This window comes from Myripristis murdjan, chromosome 15 (assembly GCF_902150065.1).
Source record: "Myripristis murdjan chromosome 15, fMyrMur1.1, whole genome shotgun sequence".
Lineage (NCBI taxonomy): Eukaryota > Metazoa > Chordata > Actinopteri > Holocentriformes > Holocentridae > Myripristis > Myripristis murdjan.
Genome location: NC_043994.1, coordinates 18,714,175 through 18,726,025, shown reverse-complemented (window position 1 = coordinate 18,726,025; position 11,851 = coordinate 18,714,175). Strand labels below are relative to the sequence as shown.

The 11,851-nt window shown below is 44.0% G+C and overlaps 1 protein-coding gene across 1 annotated transcript in view; it reads left to right on the top strand.

Moving 5' to 3' along the window:
- The first annotated feature begins 1,988 nt into the window (after nucleotides 1-1,988).
- slit1a (slit homolog 1a (Drosophila)) overlaps nucleotides 1,989-11,851 on the top strand; it is a 97,692-nt gene continuing 87,829 nt past the window's right edge. Inside the window, exon 1 of the mRNA XM_030070762.1 lies at nucleotides 1,989-2,703. Coding sequence (XP_029926622.1) covers nucleotides 2,495-2,703 — 209 coding nt within the window. The 5' untranslated portion in view covers nucleotides 1,989-2,494. The remainder of the gene's footprint in view (nucleotides 2,704-11,851) is intronic.

The window sequence follows — 11,851 nt, the reverse complement described above, 5'->3', positions numbered from 1 at the left end:
ACAATGTGAATTTTTAAATGAAGTAGTATTCTCTATTATGTTCAGCTATGTCCTATTCTAAATCTATTGTTAATGAGGTCTGCTGTTTTGCCAGTTCTCCTCTCCCAGACTAACTGTAAATTGCTACCATGTCCTCCCACGCCTTTGAGAGCAGCAGAATAATTCCTGCAGTGTATTTGTGTGCATTCCTATCACGGCTCTGTGAGAGAGTAGAGGGACGTTACCACCACCCCCCATTACCACTAAACACCACTGTCTCCTCTTTAATTAGCCATTCATGGAAGGAAGATCTACGCTGTACTGACACTTTTACTGGCCCAGATGGAGCTCTTTTCTGAGGTGTGTGTATGTGCATGTGTGTGTGTGTACCTGCATGAGCACATGAATGCATATGTACATGTTTGGTCAGAGCTGGGCAGCCAGCAGAGTTCACACACGCACATACACACAAACATTTCTGTTTGCACTGCTGCTGCTCCCTCTTTTTTTTTTTTTCTCGCTCCCTTTGTCAGCCAAAGTGATTGGGGTTCCAAGGTCCTTGAGATTGTGCCGTGGTGTTTATGTTGGGAGGGATCCACCCCGCAGCATAGCCCTCTATAGAATTAGACAGGAGACCGAGTGGCCCGAGCCAGGCCAAAGCCTAGCCATTGCCGAGTATGGCTGAGGTGTTTGTCTCTGTGTGGGGAACTGTAGACACGGCACTTTGGGCTCGCCTCATAAAAGTAAAAGAGCTCCTTTTCTTCACCAATATCTTAAAGTCATCCTCTCTCTACATCCTCAGGTTGCCTGGACGTAGAAGTATCATGAATTGCACAACAATACTCACCTGGAAATTTATCTTGAAACCTGGAATTACACTGCCAACACTGGTTAGATCTACATTTCCAACATTGTAACTAAATGCAAACCTCTGTTTTTGATACACATTATTTACTTCATTTTAAAATGTCCTTTTAAAATAAATAACGGCCAATAGATGCTGCCCATCCGCCACTTTTCTCCTCTTTCATTGCAGTCCTATTTTTAATTTTGCCCTTGCAGCGCAGTTAAGGGAACTGTATTGTTCTGGCATTGACAGATGCGTTGTGCTCCAGAACGTTGAACATAAACAGTTACTCTCATAAAGTGCAATAACAGAGCAGTTAAATTGTGTGATGTGTGGGCGTGTGTGTGTGTGCATATGACTGTAATCGACTGTTTGTCTGTTCATACTGCATGTATATGTATTAAATTAAGCATTTCTGTTCCCATAACGGACTGAAAAACATGATCTTGCATTACTTTTGATAGCAGTTTCTTTACAGCATTTCATGGATGTTTGTTTGCTTACATCTCTGTAGCTCAGTTTTATTTGTTGGTATAGTCAGGCTCTGCTGTCTCACCCCTGCTCCCTGCTGCAGCCTTTGTGTGTGTGGCGACACTCAATCTACACTCAAGACTCACACTCACAGATTATTTATTCCGGCTTTTTGCCTCTAAGGACTGAGGTGTTGATTCCTCTCTTTCCCCACTGGACCCTCCTTCGTTACATGCTTAGACACACACACACACACACACACACACACACACACACACACAGAGCACAGTCTCCCCACAGTTTCTCCCTTCAGGCTGGGGTTATGCAGTGTCATGCAGGTTGGGTCTCTCTCTGGGGGATCGCCTGCAGGCAAACCTGAGAAAAAGGAGGGAGTGGAGGGAGTGGGTAAAGAAAGACAGAAAGGAAGAAAAAAAGATACTTGGGATAGGTTTAGGTTGTGAACAGAATAAAGGCAATGAAAGAGGGATCTTGAGAATGAGAGTGAGTTCAGGCAGGGTTCTGGGGGGGTGGTTTGTGTGAGGAGGGAGAGGAGTAGGGGGGAAGAGAGGAGGGGGAGGGGTGGAGTCGGGGGCTCTGCTATTTGTAGATCCTTGTGATGGATGACTGGTGTGTGTGTGTGTAAGAGAGAGAGAGAGAGACAGAGAGGGAGAGAGAGAGACTGGCTTTTTTTTTTTCTTTCTGCTCTTTCCCTATTCCCCCTCTCTTCAGGCGAGCAGAGCGGAGCAGGACTGAGTGAGAGGAGGACAGAGACGCAGACGTGTGCAGACCACAGCACAGCAACTCCACAAAGAGAAGAGAAGAGGAGAGTTTGCAAGGAGAAAAAAAGAGACAAAAAACAGCTTCTTCTTTAAAAAAGAAAAAAAGAAAAAAAAACACCCATCAGAACTGATTCACTGTAGTGGACATCACAGCTGCAGCAAAAAAGAAATCTAGAGGAACAAAAAGGATTTGCTTTGCTTCACAGCTAAGAAGAAAATAGTAGCATTTAGTTTTAGATTTTGCCATTTTCCCCCTTGTTTATATCTGCAGTAATTGTAGTAGACTTGCAGGGTGTAACAGGACTCTTTTGTTTTTTTTTATTTTGTTTTTATATTTTTTTTTTTGCAGAGAGGTAGGGAGAGAAAGGTGGGCAGACAGTTGTAGGGTTGTTGAAGAAGAGCTGCAGTGGTGCTGATCATGCCCGTTAGAGGAAGCTGTGCTGGGGCAGGCATGGGCAGGCTGGCTGGGCTGCCACTCTGGATGTGGGCGCTTGTGCTCTCTGCCGTGGTTTTTGGCAATGCCAGCGCCTGTCCAGCCCTGTGTACCTGCAGCGGCACCACAGTGGACTGCCATGGACTGGGCATCAAAACCATGCCAAGGAATATACCCCGCAACACCGAAAGACTGTGAGTACCAACTGTACTCATGCTGCTTGTGAGTGTGTATGTGTGTGTGTGTGTGTGTGAGAGAGAGAGTGCGAGTCCCTCTCTCTGTTTTCTCTGCCTGTTCCTTTGCCCTTCAATTTCTCTGCCAGAGTGTAGTGGCGCACATGACTTTGCTGAGATTGAAAGAGAACAATAGCCTTGCCTGTAAAGCTGTGAGTGTGTGTGTGTGTCTGTTTCTGTGTGTGTGTGTGTGTGTGTGTGTCAGTCAGTTAGTCTGTCAGTCAGACAGTGGCATTCCAGTCAGGTATAAATAGGCATGAGGGACTGGAAAGAGCAGGAGCAGATGTGTGCCTTTCACATGTGTCCATAATTTACATACCTGCCAGGTTATGTTTGTTTTGCTGCATGTGTGCATGCATTTGTGAAAATTTATGCTTGGACCCTGAGAGCAATTGGACAGACTTCAAAATGTTGCTTCACTTACGCACTGTGACATACATGTGGAGTGTGAAAGTTAAAATTTCAGGCTTTTTGAATTGTTAAATCACTCTGAAATAGATTCAGATTTGATTGATGATGACTGATCTTGAACCATGCGATATGGAAATAGTTTAGACCCTGTTGTGTTTGGGGATATATTTCAACTACTTGTATCAGGAGTCCTGATTCCCCCCGTCCCCACCCACCCACACACATACGCACTTTTCCCACTCCTGGGCCAAAGACTTGCCTCCCCCCACTCATACCCCAGAACACTCACTCTCCAAATTGTTAAATCATGTAGAAAATTAAGCAAATCTGCTCCTTAAGTGAGCCTTGCACGAGGATCGCATAGCTGTCTTGTAACAGGGGAGGGAGGACAGGAGCGGGAGGGAGAGGAGAGGCAGACGCCGGCTCACAGAGTGGAGTTTCTCCCATCTTTTCTGACATTCCTCTGAAATATTCATCTGTAAATCAGAAGTGAGGAGTGCAAGGGGAAATAGATTGTTCTATTTCAGCTTTTAGAATATCAGTCGTGAATAAAACATGTGTTGGGAACGGAGGAGAGAGAGCCTGTGTCGGAGGCAGCGCTGGCATAGAGGGAGCTGACTGCATATTTTATGTGTTTCATATTTAATTTCTAAGAACACCTTTTTTTTCCTGGCGGTCTGCATGTTTCCGGGTTTGCTTATATGTGCGCATACTGGTCCAACATGGAGCAGGGAGGAAACATGGTCATTTTGTGGTTTCCTTTTACATGAATGGCCAGTCACTCTGGAAATGTACTCTGCCTTTCCACTCAAGAGCATTTTTGTGTTAAAAGTTGTTTGTGCATTCATAGGTTATGTACAGCAGATGATTTTACAGCGGTAGCATCTCTGATGCAATTTAAACTTATTGTGTGTAAAGGTCATGTGTAATTTATTCCTGGGTCGTTGGCTGTCTTTGTGCGTGTGTGTGGCAGTGCATGTATTAGCTGTGTGTGTAGGTCATGTAGAAGGTAGTTGGTCTCCACGGAGAGGTAACTCAACAATGAAGACTATCCCGTTTGCCAGGCCGTTATATAGGGTGATTCATCAAGGTGATTGTGCGAGTCAGCCCTCCCCACCTTGCCCCACATGTTGGTCCCCTGTGTTTGTGTGTGTATGTGACCACCACCAGGGTCACAGATGAGTAATTGGCCAATCGAGTTTTTAAAGAGCTGTCGCAGAGGCTGGAGTCCCTTGTGTTTAGGATAAAATGTTAATGGTAGCAGAATTTTTTAAATCACAAATATATCAAAAACGTAACCTTATCCTTCAGGTGCTTGCCTTACTCTTGATGAATGTAGGCATAGAAGTGCTCAGATGGAAAACAAGTCATTTACTCTCATTTTCAGCATTAAAATCTTGTTTTTCCTAAAACAAGTGAAAAAAAAAATCCGCAAGTAGGGTGAGCTAATTCGTACTTGTTTCCAGTCCTAATCAGTTTATTTCCAAAATTTTCTTGGATTTTGTAGTGGGCTGATCTGCCTTATTATGCCTTTCGACATAATTGCACTTCCCAGAAAAATCCTGAAACAAATGAAACTGCATTGGGAAACTGATTATCTCATCCCCCTGGCAGATATTTTCACTTTTTTTTTTAGAAACAACAAAATTTGAAGACTTAATATGACACTAAATGACTTTTTAGGATTGATTTTTTTTTTGCAGTACACACAAATGAAAAGTCAGAAGCCACAGAGTGAGGCTAATTAATAAGGTTAAATGTGTGTTTTGCGGGACATCTGTGTGGATGAGCCTGTGTGTGTTTGCACTTATGTGTGGGATGATGCTGATTGGGAAAGGGGTTGGGGGGGATTGAGGTGTTGAGACAGACAGCAGAATCCCATTTGCACTTGTCAGTGCGGGTTTGGATCAGCCCTGACCCCTGCGCTCCTCAGACCAAAGCCTGTAATGAGACTGTGAGCTCCACGTGTTAAAATCGCACCCTGCCTCCTCACATGGGCCGCTCCAGCCACCTGCCCCCCCCTACCACCACCACCCCATCCCCCAACCTCCAACCCCCTCTGCGTCTCCATCTTCTCTCCATCCTCTCTCTCTAATCTCCCTCCTCTCCATACATCTGCTGTGCCAAAATCATATTAACATGAAAATCACACTGACATCAGGCTACACTAAGGGAAAAATCAGCACCTGTAACATTGCTTTTGGTTAAAAAGTGTCAAGTACTAGTTAAGGGTTTAGGCTGCAAGATATTAACCAAACCTTCATCTCCTCTCTGTCCCTGCTTTGTGTCCCAAATGGATCCATTGATATCTCCTCTGCTGGTGTGGCTGCTTAGATTAAGTGCCAACCTATCTGTGAATGAGATGATTTGGTTGAAGGGGTGGAGCTATATGTGTGTGAGTGTGTGTGTGTGTGTATGTGTGCACATGCGTGTGTGCCTTTATCTATTTGCAAAAAGCTAGTGTATGGATGAGTGTCTTTGTGCCAGAGAATGCCCTGCACTGAGACTGAGGGACGCGCTGGAGCTCCTCCAGCGGAGGGGAGGCAGAGGCTGTGCACCATATGTGTGCGCATTTGTGTGTCTGTTTTTATGTGCTGCCTGCGTGCATGCCTGTATAAACGTGATGTTCACATGTGTTTGTTCATGAATTTCTACGCATGTCTCCATATGTGTGTGTGTGCGCGCAGTGAATAAGTAATGGAATAGTAGATTAAAACATTTGAGGCTCGGTGGTTGAAGATGAGGAGCTCCCTTCGCTTTGATAACCGTGTTAATGTATTTGGAGGGCTGGAGGTGGGAGGTGTGTGTTTGTGCATGTGCCAGGGAATGCCTGTGGTGTTTTTGGCACCGACACAAAGCGGGCATAACTGACAGCTCAATGGTCACCTGATCCATAATTTACCCTGACAAGACTGAACACAGCCTGCCCACTACCTGCCAACACTGGTCAGAGGACTAAAGTGGAAAGAGCAGGATGGGAAAGGCGGAGAGGGAGAAGGGTGAGGGGTGGAGCGAAGGTGGAGCGGGGGGGTCGCCAGCAGGATGAGATTCTTCAAGGGGAAGTTGGCACTGACTGAGGTGGTAATAGCCAATGAAGGGATTACCACTCCCTGCATAAAGGAGTGATGAAGAGAGACCGCAGAGCAGATGAATGAATAAATGAGACTGTGTTAGTCATTATAGAGGGAGAAATAACTCTAGCCCAGAGGCAGACTGAATTTCATTCAGGTTCTTTTTTACAGTCTAATATATCCTTCCTCATAACTGCTAATCCCGTGAGGAGCGATAATGTTTGGAATGAGGATCATTCGGAGAATGTTTATGCTGTATGGAGGATTGTGAAATTGCAGGCCTCAGGGACTCAGTCAGTTTAGTTTACTGCCTACACTACACAGCTGTGGTCTTTCCCCTTGTACTGTATGGTGAGGTGGACGCCATCTCTCTCTTTTAGTACCTTGTGAGTCTACTGTATCCACCGCCACAGACAGAGTAGTTTGTAGTAATATAAGTTTTATAGGTCAAAGTAGTTCCTCCTGTGGAAATCTGTCCTGTTTTATTTTCAGTTGGTCCAGGCATCAGACTATTTAGTCACTTTTTTATATTTTACACACATGCGTGATCAGTGTGTTGCCGGTTTGAGCGGAGTGATGACAGTTATAGGTTGTGTGTGAGACAGAGTTAGGGAGAGGCAGTAGCTAGCTGAGCATCAAAGCCAGCTGCTGTGTGTCTAAACTCCCTCCGGATCCACTGGCCTGCTCTCCTGATGAGCACAGCCACTTTATGGCAGTGTTTGATCTCGCTCACGAGAGCTAAGAAATGACCTATCACTGGTGTGTGTGCGCGCGTGTGTGTGTGTGTGTGTGTGTGTGTGTGTGTGTGTCAAAGAACACCCACAGCCACAAATTTATTCACTTTTTATGTTACTGTCTGTATGTACTTGTGTGCATGTGTTTATATAAGATATGTGCAAATGTGTGTATGTGTGTGAACATGCATGATTGCTTTGCATGCCTATCTAAGACAGATAGGTCTGCATCTCCACAGACCGTGAAAATTGAATTTGGAGAATCCACCTGTATCACCTTTCATCTCCCAGAAGTCAATCTTTCCTTTCATCCCTCCTGGCTATCCAGTAAGCGGCTGGATACAGGGAGTGGGGGGTGGACTGATTGTCTGTGTGTGTGTGTGTGTGTGTGTGTGTGTGTGTGGCAAGGGGTTGCAACAAGCACAACAGTGAACACTCGTCTGACTTTATGTATGTGCACTCATAATCCACCCTTCACGAGATGAAATTGAGTAGAAATTACAAACAGCATTCTGGAGTTCTGCATCCATTAGCATACCTTTTATGTCATTTTGCATATTTATTGTTTATGCTCTTTAAAAAAAATAATCTGATGCAGTATTAATTCTGTCTTTTCTTAAAAGAAATGCAAAAAATGTATGTGTCCAATGTAAGGAATTTTCTTGAATCAATTGTCATTTTCTTCATAACATTAAGGTGATCTAGGCCTATCTTATTCTACTTTATTCTCTTGTTTCTAAAAAAAAATTGACTCAAAAGAGTGAGAACACACTGGAAACTTGTGGAATTACCCCATTTGCTTCCATATTTTATGTGATTTAAAGCTGAAATAGAGAATTGAGATGTGAGATTGCTGTCCAAAATATCTATCAGATTGTTGCGTCGTCCCTCTCCTGCTTGACAGTGCCAATAAAGTCTGTTCAGAACAGAGCCATCTCTCTATAAACTAGATTAATGCACCACAGATGCTCCATTTGCAATCTCAGATACTCACACATACAGACAGCTTAGCCGGCACCACAAGCTATTTTACTTTCAAATTCCGACACTTCACCAAGTTGTTGTGTTCATGTTCATGACCTGGTTGGTCGATGGCATTTTCACTCTGCCAGACATGAGATGCCAACCCCTCCTTCTTTGCTGTAGTTCACTGCCATGGACAATGTGCGGAAAGTTGCAGATTTCAGCTTGAAGAAAAAAATTGATTTTAAGATCGAATTCAAGTCTAAATAACTTGTGATGATGGACATTTTTGGCAGTCTGGATATCTGCCAGGAGAGGAATACATGTCTGTAGAGAGCTGCACAGAGGCTGATATCTGTGTGCTCAGCGGGAGAGAGGATCATACACAGACAAACTCTTTATTGTTGGGGATCAACAGACAGTTTCGAGCGCACATGCATCCATCAAATGCCAAGTCATCCATGCACATCTGTCAGGCAAGAGCCTTCTCAGCCTTCTATGTGGAATAACCAAAACATAATAGATGTGGTAGAGCAGATGTTTTTGTCCACATGATACAATTTACAGTACAGAGCAGACACTGATACAGCCTAAATGCCTTCTTGCGGGACTCAAACCCACAACAGAACCTCAGCTTCTGTCACTGAGCAAACTACAGATATAAACCATGAAGGACCCTTAAGACTGTGCCTCTACTGTAGCCTCCGACTGTGTATGTGTGTGTGTGTTCTTTTTCCACTCCGTGTGCCAGTAACACATATTGGAACAGATGTTTAATTGATTCACTCCAGCCTGAGAGAGTCGCATAGTTATCTATGTTTTATCACGGATTGTCTGTGTGCTACTTTCCTCCCACGTCCCTCTCCCTCGCTCCCATGAACCACCGCACCGTCTCTCTCTTTCTAACTATGGGGTTTTTGCTTACGCAGCTTCTGCTACCTGAAATATCCCACCCACCTCACCCCCCTCTCTGTCAGCATTGTAGTGTTAAGGCCAGGTAAAGAAACATAAACTCAACTAAGACCCACACTGACCATAAAAAGTCTCTGCACTGGACATGTTTTGTGAGAACGCAGACAAAGGCTACACTTTTGAACATCTATATTAAAGCTAGAAGACTTTTTACAGTCAGTGTAAGTCATCTCCCAGTTTATGTATACACATTATGTCATAAGTTACATAATTTATGCTATGAGTTGAGCAGGTTGCCTCATCTGGCAGGTAAAGAAACATTTCAGGACACATATTTGGATTTGGTCCCTTCACTTCCCTTCCCGTAGCAGAGAATAAACTTGGTGTGCAGAAGAGGCTCTGCAAGATATCAGGAGACCCTGTAAAGGTCAAGCCTGTGAGAAGGGGTTGTGTGTGTGTGTGTGTGTGTGTGAGAGAGAGAGAGAGAGAGAGAGAGAGAGGGAGAGAGGAAAAGAGAGAGAGAAAGAGAGAGAGAAAGAAAGAGAGAGAGAGAGAGAGAGAGAGAGAGGGAGAGAGGAAAAGAGAGAGAGAAAGAGAGAGAGAAAGAAAGAGAGAGAGAGAGAGAGAGAGAGAGAGAGAGAGAGAGAGATGGAGTTATCTCTTTGTTGTTTTCTCCTCCTGTCAGTAATCTCATTCCTGACTGAGCAGAATGAGAACCTTCAGAAACCCGGGAGCTGGGAAAACGCTTAGATGCAGACCTTACACAATGATCACACACACACACACACACACACACACACACACACTCCACGTACACACACACACTAAAAATGTAAAGTTAAGGGTCCTTAACTGCTTGTCTAAAAGCCACATTTCAATAGAGAGGGAATGCTTCGTTCAAGTTGAGTAGAAATCCAACCTTTTAGTGTGGATAGAAGTGTTCCAGTTAGGTTTGAGTGTGTGTTATTTTGGTCATGGTGGTCTGGTTTCTCTCTCTCTCTCTCTCTCTCTCTCTCTCTCTCTCTCTCTCTCTCTCTCTCTCTCTCTCTCTTTCTCTCTCTCTCTCTCTTTCAGTCTCTGTCTCTCTCTCTGGCTGTCTTTGGGTAGCACACTATAGTAAGCAGGGATGGTACTGCCTGGTTCTGCAGCCTGTTGGGCTTAGCATTATGTAGGTCAGTGTCTCCTCCCACCCCAACCACACCTCATCTTTTCCCTGCTACCTGCAGCACTCCGCCATACTGCTCCACACCTTCACTTTCAGGAGGCTAACAACTCTGTTAGGCAGCTTTCTCTTGTTTCTCTATCTCAATGACTCCTGCCATCTCTTTTTCTCGCTCTCTCTCTCCTGTGTGTTTCACGGCTGTCACATCCATATGCTGTGGAGTCTGGAGGAGGAGCGATGCTTCACTCGTCCGCAGCCTCTCAACCTGTTCTGTTCATTCATTAGGGAGAGTATGTGCCGGTCTGGTCAAAAAGCATGATTAGTGGGTGAGAGCGTGTGGTAACTGGGCATTCACCGTTGTAGGACGTCAGCCTCGTGGCCGTCAGCTTGTTTCCACAGTGAGGAATTTGGGCAACACGGTGTCACCAGTCCTCGGTCAGCTGGCTTCTTCATCCCCCGCCAGGCTAAAGCTGTCCTGGACAAATGGTCCTGCAGCGCTCACAGCACAGATACAGAAGGACTGCACTGCAAAACATATCCATCCTAACAAGCCTTTTCAGTCTGGTAGTGATGACTGCATTAAAAAATACCATACATAAATACCCATTTTGGTACTCTGAAACACAGTAATTATTCAACATATATCCAGTTTCTGAAATTATGCAGTGCTAAACATCCAGTGTTGAGTTGGTCCACTGTGGGAAAAATCCTGTGTTACACAGGAAGTGATGTGTTTCAAGTTTCCAGCAGCAGCAACAGGAATAAAGGACTGGAGAACTAAAGCTTGGCATCATTTTGTAGATTGTAAGTTAGCATTTCCGCCATTTGGTGCAGGGTTACAGTCCAAAATCCCTGTGGAAATTATTAACGGGGTTTGCAAGAAACAGCAAAAATACAGTCTGTGCTACACAGAGCCTTATGGCTTTATTGCATTTTATCCCATGAAATAAAATATATCAGCATTACCTTTGGGATTTTTTTTGTCCTTCAGCAACTTTTTACCTTGATCATTTGAACTATAAAAACTGTTATAACTGTTTAGCCCCCAGCATATCTCATGGATATCTGTTCATTATTTTAGTATTTTTCAAAAAGCCTGTTAATATTTTCCACTGAGACTTTGTATTACATACACATCAAGTGTTGGAGATGTTGATATATAGTATTCAAAATGTATTTACGTGTATTGTCTTTATAGAAGAGCTGGGTAGACAGCATGAGTCGTGATAGGCACTGTGGCTGAACAAAGAAAGAAAACAACGGCACCAACTTAAACTCAAATTTCATCACCAGAAAAGGCAGGGAAAAGATGTCACAAATTATTTGCCAAGTGAGAATTTCACTTTTTACCAATGCTATTCAGTTTGTTGCGAACATTTTCAAGAAGTGCAATTTCCCTGTTAATATCCCGAATATTCGGAGAGATCCTTATTATGCATTGTTTGAAGTTAGCGACACCAGTTTCAGAAAATTCCTGAAACAAGTGAACTTGCATTGCAAATAAGTGCAATTATATCACCCTTCCTGCAGAATGTATCACCTTTTTCAGGCCAAATACAAAGACAGAATATGACACTACTGTAAATGACTTGTTAAAATGGAGTTTTTGTTGCAGTGTGGTACTGTCTTGTATGTTGGCCTGACTGCTGGCTTGCACTGTGTTTTTGTACAAATCAATAATGTAGGTAAAAAGCATCAAAAAGGATCAATGCACCCCCGTCCCCTCATATGTAGTTTTGTGGTCGTGATGCTCTTTTTTGCTCTGGCTGACTCCCAACAAAATACAATTGCCTCTCCCAGCGGTGTTGTTTGTGTACATGCCAGTGAGTGTGCTTGTGTGTGTTCCTTGATGTATA